Source organism: Lichenostomus cassidix, chromosome 13 (genome assembly GCF_008360975.1).
Source record: "Lichenostomus cassidix isolate B80296 chromosome 13, HeHo_3.0, whole genome shotgun sequence".
Lineage (NCBI taxonomy): Eukaryota > Metazoa > Chordata > Aves > Passeriformes > Meliphagidae > Lichenostomus > Lichenostomus cassidix.
The window spans coordinates 17,597,301-17,615,607 of record NC_139494.1 but is presented as its reverse complement, the minus strand read 5'-3'; the positions used below and the strand labels follow the sequence as shown (position 1 = coordinate 17,615,607).

General features: G+C 47.7%; 1 protein-coding gene and 1 long non-coding RNA gene across 11 annotated transcripts; one reads left to right on the top strand and one right to left on the bottom strand.

Moving 5' to 3' along the window:
* Window positions 1-451: 451 nt before the first annotated feature.
* On the bottom strand, window positions 452-17,441 carry NDFIP1 (Nedd4 family interacting protein 1). Of its 10 annotated transcripts, none has more exons than XR_014854968.1 (10): window positions 17,279-17,441; window positions 8,476-8,563; window positions 7,632-7,762; window positions 6,692-6,779; window positions 6,400-6,524; window positions 4,949-5,015; window positions 4,257-4,362; window positions 1,628-2,280; window positions 1,502-1,589; window positions 452-1,257 (listed from the first exon to the last, which is right to left on the bottom strand). XR_014854968.1 is itself a non-coding variant. In XM_085074095.1 (8 exons), exons 1-7 carry the CDS (start codon window positions 17,321-17,323, stop codon window positions 4,259-4,261), a joined length of 648 nt encoding a protein of 215 aa, XP_084930221.1. In that variant the 5' UTR covers window positions 17,324-17,441; the 3' UTR covers window positions 2,452-2,588; window positions 4,257-4,258. The 10 variants fall into 10 exon arrangements, 1 of the variants encoding a protein (XP_084930221.1); XR_014854970.1 differs by having other exon boundaries at window positions 1,543-1,589; XR_014854967.1 differs by having other exon boundaries at window positions 1,502-1,568.
* Window positions 1,689-2,610, top strand: LOC146431440 (uncharacterized). Its single transcript, XR_014854978.1, has 2 exons — window positions 1,689-1,750; window positions 1,813-2,610. It is a non-coding gene; the product is annotated as an uncharacterized LOC146431440 (long non-coding RNA).
* Window positions 17,442-18,307: the final 866 nt, after the last annotated feature.

The following is an 18,307-nucleotide window of genomic DNA, read 5'->3' as shown; positions in this document are numbered from 1 at the left end:
AGAGCAAACACGAGGATCGACCAAGTTTGGGCAAATGTGATTCAGAGTTCCCCAATGCTGCAGATTTTGCCTTGTAGGACAAAATTCCTAATTCTGTGTTCACTAATTGCTGTTTAAAGAGGAATCTGTGGAACCTCCATCTGTCTCTGTCAGCCTCAACTGCTTGTTTGTGGCGACTGTACATTTGAGAAGTTCAGCTGTGAACCAAAACCACAATTTCATGGGGCAGGTAAGTCATCAAACTACCAAAAAATCCAACAAACCCCACGAAATGGAATCACCATTTCCTGACAGGTTGGCATTGCTTGGTTGGAAAAAGGATGGACACCTTGGAGATTTGTGTTACTCCTTCCATGGAAAGTGATGGAATTCTCCCAGATAATCTGTGTTTGTCAATACCCAGGTGCAATAACACATCAAAACTCAATTAAACATTGTCCTACAGCAACAATTGCTACAGAAGTGACATTTATTGATGTTCTGCTGTATTTACATGTTGAACATAGTAAAACTCCAAAGTGAATGACCACTTGGCAGAAAGCACAGGAGTGCACATTAAATCTACATTTCCAATGCATCAGAGTCTCTGCTAACACAAATTGAAAAAGCAAGAATTACAGGTATGTTAGGAATTGTCTCAAAAGTCCCAAGCCAAAGAAAAAAAGGCCTTTGTTTTGCAAGATGATTTTTATACAAAGTTGCAACATGATCTTTCAGTTTTACACTACGGACTTGTTCCGCGAAAACCCCTAAGAGCCCAAAAAGTTGGTGGTGCGAAAGGAAAAGATACTACAACACAGAATACACTGTTAAAAATTAATACTTGTGCCATCTCAAATTCCCAATGACACCTCGGAGTCTGGACTGCAGCGACCCCTTTTCCTCCACAGGTGCCCAGGTGCTGTGGGATTGCAGGAGTGCAGCCAGCCAGGGCTGGCAGCTCAGCTCCTGACAGGGGATGGACAGTGGGGACAGGGGATGGACAGTGGGGACAGGGGATGGACAGGACAGGGGGGACAGTGATGGACTGGACAGGGAGTACATGGAATACCTGGGATGGACAGAATGTGACGCACACAGGCTGCACAGGATGTGGCACACACACTGCAGAGGGCACAGTGTGACATGTCCTGTACAACTCACGTTACACAGGCTGGACAGGACATGGGGCAGAGAGACTGTACAGAATACTGGTGTCACACACTGCACAGGACAGGGTGTCTGTCACACACACAGTACAGCACAGGGTGTCACATACTGCACAGGACAGAGTGTCATACATACACTGTACAGGAGAGGGTGTCACACTGCACAGCACAGGATGTCACACACTGCACAGGACAGAGTGTCATACATACACTGTACAGGAGAGGGTGTCACACTGCACAGCACAGGGTCTCACACAGTACACAGGGTGTCAGTACAGCACAGAGTGTCACACACTGCACAGGGTGTCACACAGTACAGCACAGGGTGTCACACACTGCACAGCATGTCACACACACTGCACAGGGTGTCACACTGCACAGCACAGGGTGTCACACACACTGCACAGGGTGTCACACACACTGCACAGGGTGTCACACACACTGCACAGGGTGTCACACAGTACAGCACAGAGTGTCACACACACTGCACAGGGTGTCACACTGCACAGCACAGGGTGTCACACACACTGCACAGGGTGTCACACTGCACAGCACAGGGTGTCACACACACTGCACAGGGTGTCACACACACTGCACAGGGTGTCACACAGTACAGCACAGAGTGTCACACACACTGCACAGGGTGTCACACTGCACAGCACAGAGTGTCACACACACTGCACAGCACAGGGTGTCACACAGTACAGCACAGAGTGTCACACTGCACAGCACAGCAGAGCCCCAGCAGCTCCCAGGCTGCAGGAGGAACTAAAGCAAGCCTGGCCCCTGCTGGCCCCAGCACAGCTCCTGCTGCCCAAAGCACCACAAACTGCAGCTGGAAAGCTCCATCAGCACGTCACAGACTCCCTGCAAGAGCTGCTTCAAACATTAGCCACTAATGAGTCAACAATTACGGAATTCTGCGTTAATTATTAAAATTTTACACCTAAAAACAAATAGAAAGAAATGCTTCTCCTTTTTTTTCTTTTTCCAACAGTACTTTTATTTATTTATTTTAAAGCAGGTGATTATTTTTTCTTCTGCTCCAGAGCCTTGATTCACTTCCTGCAGGTGTCCTGCTGCTTCTTGGGGGGGATTTCACTAATGCAGGAAGACATTTGCCAGAAAACATCTGTTGGAGAAGGATATTGAACACCGAAACTGCAGTCAGAGGGTTATTTTGGATAACAGGAGGATGTCGTTCACACAGCACAGGATGTCTAAGGGCTTATGAAGTGTCTCAGCACACAATGATGTGACTCCAGCAAAATGCTCAGGAATTTGTGCTTATTTTACAGGATAAAGCCAGGATTGTGTCCATTGCTGCACACGCAGCTGGAATAGTAAGCTCCACCTTTCCATTGGATTCATTTCATGAGGCTGTGTTTTCTGGTTTGCACTCATTACTCCCTTCCTAATTTTCTAAAAATGATCCCTGCTCTAAAATAAAAATAAATAGAAATAACAATAAAAATAACAATAAAAAAATAAAAATAAAAATAAAAACCCTCACCATGCCCTTTCCATCAGGCCAATATCTCATCTTAAGGACAATAACACACCAAAAATCCAAGTCTTTTGTGATTTCCTCACTCAGAATTCAGGATTAAAGGTTTGTTTTCAGGGGAAGTGCCCAGGTTTAATACTTATGAATTATTCTGGACATTCATCTCAGAATAACTAAAAGAAAAAATGCTTTTTGAAAACGCTCTAAAATGACACATAAATAAGAATTTAAACACTCTACACCTCCACGAGCAAGGAGTGAAGCCAGGTCTCTAAAACCGTAATTTCACATTCCAAACATAAGAAAAGTCTGTGCAAAAAGAAACCACAGGGTTCCTTTAAGAAATGAAAAATAAAGTTTTGGTAAAGCAGCAAAATTTTTTAAAAAGTTGGTCAGTCAGACAAAATAGAGAGATAAAGCTAATTTTAAATGCTCACATTACGTGACCATAAACTGGGGGAAATCAACCCTCTGGTGACTCAGCAGGAATCTGGGAGGATATTACAGATCCTGGAGGAGGTCACAAACCAGAACTTTGTTAAACAGAACTGAAACACGTCAAGAAATCGGCTGAACTATTTTTACACACCATCACCACAGGAAAACACTGCACAAAGGCTGTTCTGTGCTGCAGGTTCTCCTCACAGACTGGAAATGAAGCAGAATCGTGGGCAATTTGCAGTTTCTAATAAAAGGGAAGTGCATTTGGAAACCCAAGGCTCGGTTTTCAAATCTCAACAATTTAATGACCCCCAATTTAAAGCTGGGCTCGGTTTGGTTTCTTTGACTGTCCCAGCTGCAATTGCTTCTGTCTGGGGAAATGGAGTGTTATTATGATATTTCTAAAGGGAGCATCATGTTGCATTCCCCAGCTGGGAAGCAACCTATTCCAGGATTTCCTTCCCCTCGGGGAGGGACAGTTAATGCCAGGCCATTATCTGCTGTGAGCAGGAAATTATGCTACAAGGCTTCAGCTACTTAAGCCTCCTCCTTTAAAGCCCCATTAAGGCAGCCAGGCTGAGGCTCAGAATTAAAGCAAAAGACTCCCAGGCATTCAGGTTTTTGCAAGACGCTCAGGCAGGACAGCTGAGGTGTGTGGGAGAGGTCTGAGGAGAGCAAAGGTGTGCAAGGGTGTCATTTCTTCAGGAAGCTGGCAGCGATTTCCAACAGCAGAATTCAGACAAATTGTTCATTCTGGGACAGAAGCCAAAGGCGCTGGCACGTCCCTCTAACAACATTTTGTGACCTCTCCTCGGGTTTGGGACACACCACGTGTTTCAGGCATGTGATTCACTCTGAAAGACACACTGCAGAACCAGGGGGCAGAGGTTTTGTTCTCACAGTATCTAATCGTGGAATCAAAAGAATGTACAATTCCTCCCAGCAAAAACTCAGGGGGAAATGTCCAGTGTTCCTCTGCCTGCCACCAGCTCAGGCTGGGCTCTGCAGACTCAGGAGCTGTGCTTGGGATACCAAGAAACAACTGTTCCCTGCTGCCTTGAGCTCTAAAAATACTAAAGCAATAAAAATCTAGCCTAAAAAAATTCATTAAATAGAGTTAAAACCAAAGCAGAACAAATTTATGAAAGCAGAAAATTTACCTTTAGTAAATAAAGAGAACTCTGGTTCTGGGGAGAGTGGAAAACGTATCTGGCATCTTCCTAACCTTTGCATAATTAATAAATCCTCTGAGAAACAGCAGAAAACCTGGAGGGAAGAGACACATTAGTCCAGTTAACACAGGTGTTGCTTCTCCCTGTTCACCACTAGAGAGGGACCTCATCACTGGGATGCACAGCAGTTGATCACAATAATTATTAAATAAGTATTAGATATTATAAACAGGAATTGGTTTTGGTAGTGATGACACCTCATCTTTCCATTTCAGGCAACTTCAAAACCAAACTTTCCTTGGGCAATCACAAAACTTTTAACTTCAAATGAGATTCAGTCACTTCCAAAGCAGGAAATAGAAATTAAAATGAGGAAGGCAACAATCCACTCTTCCATTAAGATGCAAGAGCAGATACAACATCAGTTGCAAGCATTATTCTCTTCCCAACCTCTGGATGATATCAGGATGCTGCCACCAAGTAATGGCAACAGAAGGACAGTGTTTACATGTAAAAACTGTAAAACAAATTAAAACCTGAATGTGTTCAGTCAGAGGAGCATGAGGGTCACATTTCACCTGTACATCTACACACACATACTGAACAGCCAGGAAAGCTCACAAAACCCTAACTGCATTTCACAGAGTTTTTAAGCATCTTTCCCCTACCCAAACACTCACCTAGTACAAGGAAGACCCACCAAAGCCAGTACTGACCATCGAAGTAACCAGGAAAATAGGTGGAGAACTGAAAAACAGCCAAAAAAGGACACAGCTTAGAGCACATGGAAGTTTGTGAACCCAAGGCTATTCCCACCAACTGCAGCAGTAAGCAGATCAAGGCTGCACACAAGCCACCTCCTGGAATGCTGCAATTCCCCACAGGCTGCAGAACAAGTTACCTCCACACACTGTTATTTAGGGTTTTCTGCACACATCAGCCCAGCTCTAACAAGGGGAATGGGACAGATTCAACACCCAGCTATGAACTCTGGCAATCAGTGGGGAACAAGGACACTACTGGGCAAATATTCCTGTTTTAAATCATGTCCTGGATGCTTATAAAGCACGGCTGCAGTTTCTGAAAGGGCAGAGCACACTTGCAGCAGTGCAGCACATTCATTACACTGTAAGGCTGGATGGTCTAACAGCTGGAAAAGAAATCCCAGACCTGTGGAACCCACTGACAAGATTCCCAAGTGGGAAAATTGAGGAGATGCTGTATTTACAAATCAGAATTCCCAGCCCCAAAAGAGGAGGTAGGAAGTGACAGCTCTAACATTACTGCTCTCCACTTCTACTTACAGCCAATGAGCTGCTTTCCTTGAAATTCAACTTTCAGCCTGGAATGTCTGTGTGACATTATTTCACAGACTCCAAAAAAAATATCCCGATGGAAATATTTTCTCCTAACCCTCCAAAAAAAAAAAAAAAAAAAAAAGGAGCCAAAAAAGCCAGAGCAGGATGGCAGCTTGCTCCTGGTCCCTGCTCCTGCAGGGAGGCTGCACCAGAGGGCACTCACAGCCTTCTTCCACTGGTGCTGCAAACCTCACTGCTCCCCACAGACCAATATTTCCCTCTCCTCATCAGCTATCCTGCGTTTTAGAGAATTTCCTTATTTCCAGGGAAATAAGGCACAGCAGACTGCAGAGGCTGAAGGCAGGGCTGGCTTTGCCTGGGTTAATGTTTTCCCAGGATCAGATCATTGCTGCTGCTCAGCACAAAAGCACATTCTGATCCAGGACAGTGGCTCTGGCAGACAGACATGCTCAGAATGAATCCCAGAATGGGCTGGAAAGGATCCTGCAGCTCCTCTCTTTCACACAGACAGGGACACCTCACACTATCCCAGGCTGCTCCTGTCCAACCTGGCCTTGGACATTTCCAGAACTGGAGCATCCACAACACATATCTGGGTGTGCAACCTTTCTTTTCTTTAATTACAATTCTAAGTTCAGCATATAAACAGATATAATTATTAAAAAGCTCTGTTCTTAGTGAATAAATGGCTCAAATATTATTTGATTATAAAAAAAACCCTCAATTTATCACTAACTTCAGTATGAGATAAAAACCTGCTGGGGAAAAAGAACATCAGTGTCTGTGTACATTGTTTTTACCACACAACTCACCCTGACAATAAGGATCCACTTAATAAGAGACAGACCAAAGCCAGAAATGGCCCCATATCGTCCTGCAGCTGAAGTAGTCAGACAGAAAGACAGGAAAAATCCAATCCAGTTGAAGAGGAATGCCACTGAGAAAGCAGGAGAAAAGCAGCAGGTCAAGACACATTTATATTCCAAGGGGAAAAACCACAAACCCCTTGCACACAGGTTGTCCCTGGTGCTACACAAACACAAATGTGACCCAAACTATTTTGGGTCACTGCTTGAAAAAAAGTTCATTCCATGATGTACTTACTGAAGAAAGTCAGCATGAAAATGCCATCATTTCCTATCCTCAGCTGGTCAGTGTCATCAAAGTCATCCCGTGTCACAAAGTCATCATCCTGCAAAGCAGAGGGAGGCAGCACAGGGATTTAGGTCATTCCAGCCCATAGAACAACCCCACTTCTGGTTGTGACTCTTCACAAAAGGGCAGGAATCCTAAATCTCAAAAGGCTACAAATGTAAGCAGAAAAAAATTCCTGCTTCTCATCCTGAAATGGTGCAGGGCACAAAATGTTATCTATATAATATGAAATGTAACTTTATTTTTAACATAGTCAAGATCCAGCATGTTCTTGCTCTCACTGGGAAGAATTCTTCTACTCATCAAAAAATTATCATCTCAGCAAGGAATTTGGCTTCTGTGAAGAAGTGTAATGAGCAGTGGACTTCTAATGCTAGCAGGGGTGGAGGGAGTGGCTGAACAAGAGATAATGTTGAAAAAAACAAAAAGAAGTAATTCTGACAGAATGGTTTTATCGTCCTTGTATCAGCTACACTGACCTCCAGAAAAGTCAACTAAGCAAGCAGCAGGAGTATCAAGGGTAGATATGCCAGACAGCTGAAGAATTAATCCTAAATCTTTTTTAAAAATGAAAAAAAAAAAAACCCAACCAACAAAAACCCCAGTGTCAGTGCACAGGGATACAGCACAGTCCCTCTGTCAGCTTGCCAAGCTAATCTGGCTAGCACATGCTGGCATTACTGAGATGTCTGACATCATCACAGTGCTCAGAGGAAAATTAAAAAGAAAAAAAAGAAAAAAAAAAAAAAAAAAAAAAAACAGCCACAGGACTCTCAGGAGTGTGCAATATCACCACCCCAGAAAGCTTCAAAAACACAAAAAAACCCGACATGAATTCAAACAGCCATGGCACAGGATGGGCAGGAGTTAGAGATGCAGGGACACTCACCCTGCCAGGAACCAAGGGAATGGTGGCCTCAGCCTTGCTCCTCTCAGCCTCGTCGTAGCTGGGCAGAGTGGTGGCCACGTTGTAGGACGGCGGCTTCGGGAACCCTGACTCATCCTTGTAGTCAAAATAAGCTGCACAGAGACAGTGACACACCAGGGAACTCAGCACTTCCTTAGGAACACCATGTTGGGAACGAGCAGAGCTCCAGGTGACTTCCAGTGAGCCCCATTCATTCCCCAGGCTGCTCAACCCTCCCCTCCCCTCCCTTCCAGCCATCCCAAACAGAAAGTGAAAAGCACAGGAGCAACTTCTCTGGTACCCAGCAATCCACAGAACACTCACTGAACATGCCTGATTGTACTTCTGTTTAAAACACCACATGCTGTGTCTCCCCTGATTTGGATACTCAGAGAAAGTCACGTTTCCAGATCCAAGTGGTTATTAAAGTTGTTAGTGACAGGACAGGAGGATGATTTAAAGTCCCATCCCTATGACCAAGTGCTTAGTTATTGAGAAGTGCAGGGAAAGTGAATTCTTGAAACCTTTTCAAGTGGCAAATCCTTTTGGGAAGGGGCATGGCATCATCCAAATGCCAGATAATGAGAGGGGAACCACAAACCCTCCCAGCACTTTGATTTTTAACTGCCTTCAATTTACTGAGAACACTGTGAACTGTAACTTGAACACCCCTCGATGCGATGACATCAGAGGAACGCAGCCAAAATGCATCTCCAAAACCACAAGTACCAACAGGCTGTGTGGATCAATGCTGATGGCTGCAGCTCAGGAAGGTGTTGCAGTGGATGAGGAGGGCAGTGGCAGCCCTTTCCCCCCGGTGCAGTACCTGTGCTCTCGGCAGAAATGCTGCTGTAGGGCGGAGGGGCATCGTTCACCACCGGCACTGCCTCGCCCGGCTCCTCTTCATTCTGCAGCTGAACAGACACACCACGGGTTAGGGGACTTCTCAGTGCTCTGACATCACCCTGCAGCTTTGATTGCACACAACACACTCTGCTGGAAGGAGACTGTTCTGCAGCACCACGGGACATGCAGCAGCTGCTCAGCCTCCCTCCCAAACGCTCCCACTTGGAATGATCAATCTTGCACCTCAGCTTTAATGTTGTTTTTAAATTCTCTCCTCACACACCTGGACTCCAGCAAAGCACAGCACACGGCTTTCCAGTACCTTTCCATTTCCCTGGCACTTCCTCAGCTCACACTGCTTTGGAGCTGCAGTTGCATCTGTTTTAGTCAAAGCACTACAGTGAGATACCCAACAAAAGACTCCCTTGCTGCCTGTGGCTTTGCTAAGGAAGGGTTTTTTCCATGGATACATTACATAACGATGCACAGAAGTATGAATGTTGCCATTTCCCTTCAACCTTTCACACTGCATGACTGAGAAGGAGCCGGTTTATTTTGTGCACTGTGCTTCCCACAGGCTCTGTATAAATAACCAGGAGCTCTCACAGATCCAGCACCACTCACACAGGGCAGGTGTGCCATGGCAGCTTTGATCAGGGAAGCAGCAGTACCAGGCCAAAAAGGAGGCTACAGCTGCCATCTCGTTTCTCCCTTCCTTCCATTTCTCATCATCTCAGCAGCAAAGGCACTGAGGTTTTCTGCAGAACAACTCAGCTCACACAAGCACTTCAGGACTGAAGCACTGGGCTGACCAGGAGGCACTGCCCTCGTCTGAAATCACCACTGAACATCTCCAGCTTTCCCTCCTGCAATCCCACACATTTGCTCCTGAAACCATCCAGGATATTTTGCTTTTTCTTTGGAGAGATATGTTGCCATTCTCCTTGAGCATTTAACACAGGAGGTGGGGGCGTAGGGGGATGTTCTTATCTTACTTGTCTTATCAGGGGAAAATAAAACAAATCAGTTCACACTTCTAAATGCAGATCTTGCATATCCAACTGTTCTCTGGTTTGGAGTTTTATTTCTTTTGCTGGGTAAGATCAAAGATCACAGAACAGTTTGAGTTGGAAGGGCTTTTAAATCTCATCCCATTCCACCCCAGCCATGGCAGGGACACCTTCCACTGCCCCAGGCTGCTCCAAGCCCTGTCCAGCCTGGCCTTGGACACTTCCAGGGTTCCAGGGGCAGCACAGCTTCTGTGTGCCAGTGAAAGCCAATAATCTATAGTGTGTTCCAGATCACACCATATCCACATCCTCGAGCACAACAGTCCTGCACTGCAATTTGCCGCCAGCTGAAGCTCATTCTGCTCCCCAGGAACACTTTCCAAACAGAATAGATAGGAGAATAATAAAAAAAAAAAGGTGCTGGTCAGCCCCAAGCTTTGTGGATAAGAGCTCCTCACATGACAACGCTGAGCCACCTCCTTGAAGAAGGAGAAATCAGTGATCCGGATGAACATTTAATCTGTTCTGCCAGGAGCAGCTCCCAGCCCAGCTGTCAGCAGGACACATCCCCAACGCTGGGCTCTGGCCAGATGTGAAGCAGAGCCAACAATCGCAGGCACTGAGGCCCTGGGGGTGAAGGAGGCAGGACTGCCTCACCTGCAGCTTTCCTGAGCCCCAGGGCACTGAGCAGGGACAGCAGGAGCTGCAGCAATTCCCACCACAGCGAGGACCTTTGTCTTCTCCAACCCTTTCCAAGAAACAAAAATGCCTTGTTTTATAAACCCCATGGAGCTCGGCATTAGAAGTAAATGCAAACTAACTTGAGAAGTAATGGCCTATTACAATATGCTTTAACTATAAAATAAAAAAAATTTAAAAAAAAAAAGAGACAGCATTACTCCAGAGATCCAAAAGGACATGAAGGGCAATGGAAGGGACAGGAAAACACAGAGCCAAACTGTTTGATTCAGTCCCTGCCCAGAGAGGCTGTGGCTGCCCCTGGATCCCTGGAAGTGTCCAAGGCCAGGCTGAACGGGGCTTGGAGCAACCTGGAACAGTGGAAGCTGTCCCTTCTCATGGCAGGAGTAGAACAAGATGATCTTCAAGGTCATCCCAACCAAACCATTCTGTGATTCTATGATTCTCCCAGTTCCGTAGTTTTTAAACTCTCAGAAAATGCTCCACCATGCTTATGGTCAGTCTATCCATGGCAATTCCATACTTCTTTTCTCCTTCTGCCTATGCAGGACGTGGTCTGTGAACAGACAAGGGAAGGCTGTGGCACACCTGGGACACTCTGGATTCCTCATCCCCTTTGTCACCTGCCCTCCAGGTGAGGGGGTGGCAGGAATTGAACCCCTCATGCCTGCAAGAAAGGAGACAGGTACAGCCTGGGAGCACAGCCACCAGGGAGGGGAGAGGGAAGCACCACATTGACAACACTTGAGGAGATGAAACAAAAGAGGACACAGATGTTGAGTGGAATAATAACTCCTACCAGTGGTTCAATAGTAAAAAGAAATACATGTTCTTCCACCAAAGTCACGTGGGAGAGAGCAGCTGAATTCACTGCTGCCTTCAAACATCACAATTCAGGAAATGGAAAATGACACAAAAAATGCAGCTACTTTCTAAAGTTGAGCTCAAAGCTGTAGGAGGCTACAGCTATAGAAAACGTATTTTTCTTCTAATGGACAAGGTACACAAATGCCTTCCAGCCTTTTTAATGATTCCAGGCATCTAAAATTCAACTAAGTGCCTATTAGCAGAGCAGGGAGGGTTCATGTGACAGGAAGAATGACTCATCAGGCCTCCCAGGAGCAGCACTGCTGCCCTGGCCTGGCCTCAGCTCCCACCTGCCCTGCACAGCTCCAGGTATGCACTCAGCTCCCTGACAATTCCCCCCAGGCTTCAGAACCCAGAGAGCCTGGTTAAAGCAGGGTCTGACTTCACTCTGTTCTAATGAGGCTGAGGGGTAATTCATTCCTAGATCCACTGATGGATTTTAGCTTTTCAGGCAAGATTCTGGTATTTGTGGCATTAAAAAATAAAACAGTCTTTACAGCCATGCATACAAATATTAAAACAACAGCTTGGCTGGGATCTTTTCACCAGACTGCTAAACCAGCAGAAAGTTGACTGACAGAACACCCAAATTAATTTATTTTTTAAAAAAATGCAGCATGAGAAGCCTGGAACAGAGCAGGACATCACCTCTGGCTGCCACTTGCCCTGACCAAGACTTATCCCATGTAAATACACAGCATAAAAGTTGAAATCTTCCAAGCTGTTTGGAAATATTTCCATGTAAACTTTGGAGAAAGCACTTCCAATAAATATGTTGCTTAATTCTTCCAAATTTCCTAAACTCAGCATATGGGCTGCTGACATAGTTTTGAATTTTCAACTCCCCTTTGCCAAGCTCTGAGGCTGCATGTAAATATTCTTTACACTAAATCAGCATCACTACACTAAATCAGCATTACTACAAGCTTGGCCTTAGCAATAGATCACATATCATTCCATATCTTCAGCCTTGGGGAAGTAAATTAAAGTCACTACCAACTCTGAAAAGGAGAGTTATTTTTACTGACTCACACTTTGCTTAATTAAACACACCCAGATTTAAAATCCTGACTTTTGCCTGATGTTGTTGCAAATTCCCATAACTTAGTATCAGCAGGAATAATGATAAGCTACCAGAGAAGCCAACCCACACCCTTCAGCCCTCTCCCTGACGAGCAAATAACTGTTTTCTCCCACAGGCACTTCCAGCCCATTTCTCCAGAGCAGTGCCAGCCCTGCCCAGCTCCTGCACCTGGCACAGGTCTGCTGAGCACCTCTCAGGTGACACAAGTGGCAGTAGTGCCAAGCCAACCCTCCCTGGGGGATGCTGCTGCTCCTGCCCGAGCCTGGTGCTGGGGAAGCAGCCCTGAGCAGAGTGACCTCCCTGCATGTGCAACCTGAGAATTTCCCCATGGAAAGGGTGCTCAGGCCTTGGCAGGGGCTGCCCAGGGACGTTTGCAGTCCCCATCCCTGCAGGTGTCCAGGGAAGGGCTGGAGGTGGCACTGAGTGCTCTGGGCTGGGGACAAGGTGGGCACTGGGCACAGCCTGGACTCTGATCCTGGTGGGCTTTTCCAAACTGAATGACTCTGAGATTCTCCTCCCTTTTACCGAAGGACTGCAAACTGTTCCTCCACTCCTCCTCCCCAAACCCACCTGTCTTTTCCCCAGCTGGAGCAGCTCCTGGCACCCAGTGAGCACAAACAGAACAGGAGCATCCAGCTGAGGGGACAATGGCAACGAGCCCATGAGCCACCAGGGCAAAAACACAAATCAAAACCAATTTTACATACATAAAATACAACCTGTGCTCATGAGGGTGTTCTCTGACTCACTGCAGCCAAGGGCCTGACAACACAAAATACTCCTCAGTCCTGGGAAACAAACTGGTCTAATTCCCTCATTTCTGTTCAAACAGGGAATTAACTGGTCTGGACAGACTGGAAACAAGCACTTGGGCCAACACACTGCCCTTAGACTTGAGAGATCAAGGCCTTAATATGGAAAAAGTAGGTTTTAATCTTGGATAGCTGTAATTAATTTTCCCACACTTAAAGCATAAGGCATTCTCATAATATTTAGAATTAGATTCATATACTTCTGCACATCAGAGCATCACAGAAAGAATTCTAAACATTTTAAAATATCACATTTTTTGAATTGTCCTATGAAGAAGGTTAGGTGTCTTCAATGGAAATAATCCCACTGTGCCACCACATATCAAATTTGGATATTTCACCACAGGCAGGAACAGAATGATTGGATATCCCTTATTACTGAATTTTTCTCACTAGTCCCAGTGACTAAGGGTCGGAATTCACACACACACAGAACTTTTGCTCCTTGCTTTCTGTCTGGTTACTTCTAAGCCATGATGCCAAACCCACAGAAAAAGGTTCCTCATCTCCTGGCAGAACTAACAACCCAAAGCCTTCAGGGATTGTTCCTCCAGCTGCTTCCCAACGGGATTACTGAGCCCCACTGAATGTTAGTGATGAGAGAAAAGTCACCAAAGAAGTGCAGCTCAGAGTCCAACACTATCCTGATGCCTGAGATAATTTACAAGTTTGTATGCAAAGCTATTTCCTCCTGTTGCACAAGCTGTGAGATGACATTGGGCTGCTGCTGTTTCCCTGCCTTTCCCACATCCTTTGAGTTTTAGAGACAGAATGTATTTAAATTCTGTAATTACTTTTTCACACAGAATCACTAATCCCTTGCAAACTCACCTGACAGGTGCTGTTGCCTACAGAGGTGGGTATTTCAGAGGAAAATAACCAGATTTTAGTCACCTGAGCACAGCCCAGGCTGGACATGGGGCAGCCTCAGCACAACCTCAGAGCAGCACTGCACAAACAATTCTACTCTGCAGTTTTACTGCGTTCATATCAATGGCATCTCCTATTCTACTTATAAATAAAAAAAAAATATATATAAATAAATATGCAAACAACCTACACTGCAATTTTTCTTACCATTCTTATCTTTAGCCAGAACATCTTGCACACTGCAAAGACCTCGTGGAGGAAACAATCACTGACATTTCTGCTTCTAACTGCTGACATGAAAAGATTTGGGATGTTCTCATTTTTTAGTTTCAAGCTGTGTGCCTATTTCAGCTGAAAAATTAAATACAAGCTGAAGGCACACACAGGGCTGCAACTGATATCTGCCTCCCTGTTCCTCTCCAGCCTCCCCAGATATTAAGGAGGCATTCTGGTCCTTCATGGATTTAAATTCCATTCCCATTCTACCTCCAGCAATGTAATTCTTCAACACTTTTCACAGAATGAAAAACAAACAAATGGAAAAACCTTTCTTCCTTATTTTTCTCATTGACACCTCCCTTTATGGAATGATTCATGATCCATGTAAACGTTCAACAAGTGGAACAGGAAGAAATAGCACTTAAAAAGCAATGTGTCTTCATTATTTAACACTCCCACCATTTCCTAGGTGGGTTTACATTACTCATACACCTCCCATATATTTTCGAATGCTCCAAGTGCAAACCATGCCTGGAAAACAGAGTGTAAATAAACCTGTTAAAGCTGGGCTATTTTTTCCAGAATGGAGGGTAATTTCTATTCCAAGGATGAAATACAGTTCTGCCAACTGAACCCTCAATCCAGGGTTATGCTGGAAAGGCTTTAAGCCCCCTAATCCCAACCACATCCCTGCATAACTTCCCCAAAGGCAGAAATGACAACAGCCTCCCTTTTGGGGACACAGCACTGCCTGCAAGAACAGCATCAGGGCGGCTGCAGCTCTCCTTCTCCCCAAACCTCTCCATTCCCACCTCCACAAGCACCTGGCCTGCAGAGGAGGATCCAAACCCAGCAGTCTGACCCCCTCCCAGCTCTGCTCCCCGTGGAAGGGGTCAGGGAAGCTGCAATCCCTTCCCCGGAGTCTCAGTTTTATTTTCCATGGAGCTGCATTTCCTCAGTACACGAGCTCAGAGTCACATCACCCAAAGCCATCACTGCAGGCTATTTTTTATCAGATTATCTAATGCCTGAACAAAGCCATGGGCTAGGAAGCTGGCTTTGGAAAATAAATCAGTGCACAGCCCTTGAACACTGCCTGCACTGATGAAGGGACACGGGCTGGGAGTTTGCAGGGAAGAGGCTGCTGAGGGAGCACAGCCCACATCCCACATCCCCACATCCCACCCACAGGGCTGAGGAGGGGATGGGAAACACACACATGTCAAACTCAGGTATCCATCCTGTTCTGCTGTGCTCAGATCATGCTCATGAACTATCACCTTTTTTTCCTGAAAACACCGGCACTCGAGGAATCCTACAAATATTGTACAGGTTCCAGAGTGTCCATACCTCACCAGTGCTGCTCCCACACAGGATACACCAGGAACCCTTCCCAGAGAGAGGGTTACACATCCCTGGCATGTTTGGACAGTCAGTCACATTCACCTGTACAGGAACCACCTACACACATAACCAACCCCACTACTGCATTACCCCATCACCCCAAAAAAACAAGTTTTAAAAATTCCTCCGCTGCTTCATAATTTAATAATGTAAAGGATTAAATTAGCTTGTTGAAAATTTCTCCAGGCTACCTCCACTGGCTTGGGTCCTGTATTCACCTCTAGCCCTTGCAGTTATCACTTCACGATCAGTCTCTCTTCTTTGGCACATGGTAGATTCATTATTCACACACATGGTAAGTTTCAAAATATGAGAAAAAAAATTGACACATTCAATGCTACAGAGACTCTCTCATTCCCTCATCCTCTCTGTATCTAAATCCCAACTGCATCTCCACAGCTTGCAGGGCTTTAGAAGCAACACAAGCACTAGGAGCCAGTTTAGTGATAACACACTTCACAACAGGAATACCTGGGCTCTGGCAGAGGGCAAGGAAAGGGATGCACTTTCTAAACAGCTACACAAAGTAAACACATTTAAATGTGAGAATCTGCCTCTCACTCCATCTACACCCGTGGCTTCCCAGGCCTCCATTATGTGCTCATCTTCAGCAGTGCAAATCCTCTGGCACAGCCTGGCTCCCTAATCTCCGCGGGGCTCCGCAGATGAGTCTGCCGGCTCTGCCCGAGGTGTGAGCAGAGCCGGGCAAACCACACCTCACACACCCCTTTGGAGCAAACCACGACTGTGTGCATCAGCCACATAACACCAGGACAACGGGGTCCTTCAGCAATCCTGCCACCCATCCCACGGGCTCCGGGAGATGGGACACGCTGCAGATCCCTCGGGAAAAGGCATTTGTGAAGACACTTGTTGGGGACAACACCAGCAGCAGGACTCTGCCAGGAAAGGCGATTAGTGCAGAGACCTGGTTATCTGTCCCTAGGAGTTCCCAGAACACAAAAGAGATTTGTCATTGTAAGTGAGCACATCTGTTTTGCACCGAACCACAAAAAAAAAAAAAAAAAAAAAAAAAGGCTAAATTTTACTGAACTTCCATATTTCCAGTATGCAAAACCACAGAGACCTGCAGCTGTCAGACAGACAAGTATTCCATCCCAAGGGAGGTGTATCTCGAACTGCCGAGCGCCAGCCTGCCCACGCCGGGAATGCTCCCCAGGAAAAGTCACAACACAGCGATTTCTCGGGAGAACCTCGGCTCGGCAGGAGCGAGCTGTCTGCTGTTTTGAGGGATTCCTCCCTTACTTTAAGCAAGGAATTCTCCATGTCGGTGTGAGCAAGGCTGCTGCCCGAAGTGGGTCACAGCCGGCCCGGTCCGTGGGCACTGCAGACCAACGGGAGGCAGCAAGGGAACCGCGACCCCAATTCCCCAGGGAGCTCTTTCAGGCCAGCCAGCCCTGGCCTAGAGGGGTTTCGGAGCAGTGCACACGTAAAAGGTGGAATGAAGCTAACGGTGAGCTCGGGGCGATGCGGAACCAGGCCGTTCGCTGGGGGTTCGCCGGGCCGGGGGGACAATGCCCAGCGGGGTCAGCGCCCTGCGCCAAGGTCGCCCCGAGCCTGGGCAAGCAGCCCGGACACACCCGGCCCGGCAGCGGGCAAACCGCGGCCCCGGGACACAGCAAACCCCGCTGGGGCACACCCGGCCCGGCCCGGCCCGGCGGGGAGCGGCTCCACGGCCCGGCCCGGTCCGTCCCCCGACCCGCGGCCTCCGCCCCGGGCGCTGCCGCCAGCACAGGCCGCGGGCCCTGCCCGCTCCCGGCCCGCTCCCGCTCCGCCCGGCCCGGCCCGCCGCCCTACCTGCTGGTAGCGGCCCGTGCTGGGCTCGGCGGCCGCGGCCGCCATGGCGCTGCGGGTCGGTCGGGCGCTGCGCAGGCGGAGGCGGCGGCGGCCCGGTCGCTGCTCGCTGCTCGCTGCGGGCTCCGCTCGCTCCCGCCCTCCCCGTCACGCTCGGCCGCGCCGCCTCCCGCCCCGCCCGCCGGAGCCGCCCCGGGCCGCGATCGGGAGGGACGGAGAGACAGAGCCGCTGGGGCACCGAGAGACCTCCGGCACCATCGGGTCCAGCCTGTGCCCCGTTTCCACCTTGTCCCCTCCTTGTCCCCAGCCCAGAGCACTCAGTGCCACCTCCAGGGATGAGCACTCCAAACCTCCCTGGGCAGCTCCTGCCAAGGCCTGAGCACCCTTTCCATGGAGAAATTCCTGCTGCTGGCCAAGCTGAGCCTCCCCTGGCCCAGCCTGAGGCTGTTCCCTCTCCTGCTGTCCCTGTTCCCTGGAGCACAGCCTGACCCCCTGGCTGTCCCCTCCTGTCAGCAGCTGTGCAGAGCCACAAGGTCCCCCTGAGCCTCCTTTGCTCCAGGCTGAGCTCCTTTCCCAGCTCCCTCAGCCTCTCCACGTGCTCCAGCCCCTTCCCAGCTCTGTTCCGTTCCCTGGACACTCTCCAGCCCCTCCATGTCCATCTGGCACTGAGAGTCCCAGAACTGGAAAAGGCACTTGAGATGCTTCACCAGTGCCAGCACAGGGGACAGTCACTGCCCTGCTCCTGTTGACAGTGACACACTGCTGCTGTGCCAGGTGCCATTGGCTTCTTGCCCTCCCAGGTTCACACTGGCTCATGTTCATCTCCCATCAATGAACACCCCCAGGTCCTTCTCCACCAGGTTGGTTTCCAGCCAGAGCTGCAGCAGTGACCCCACAAGCTCCATGCACTACATATAACGTACATTGTGGAATTCAAGTCTAATTTTCAGAGTGAAAGCTGCCATAGGATGTGTTAGTGAAACCCAGGGAGTCAGAAAATTGATGTAATGCCATGCTGACAAACAATGCCAC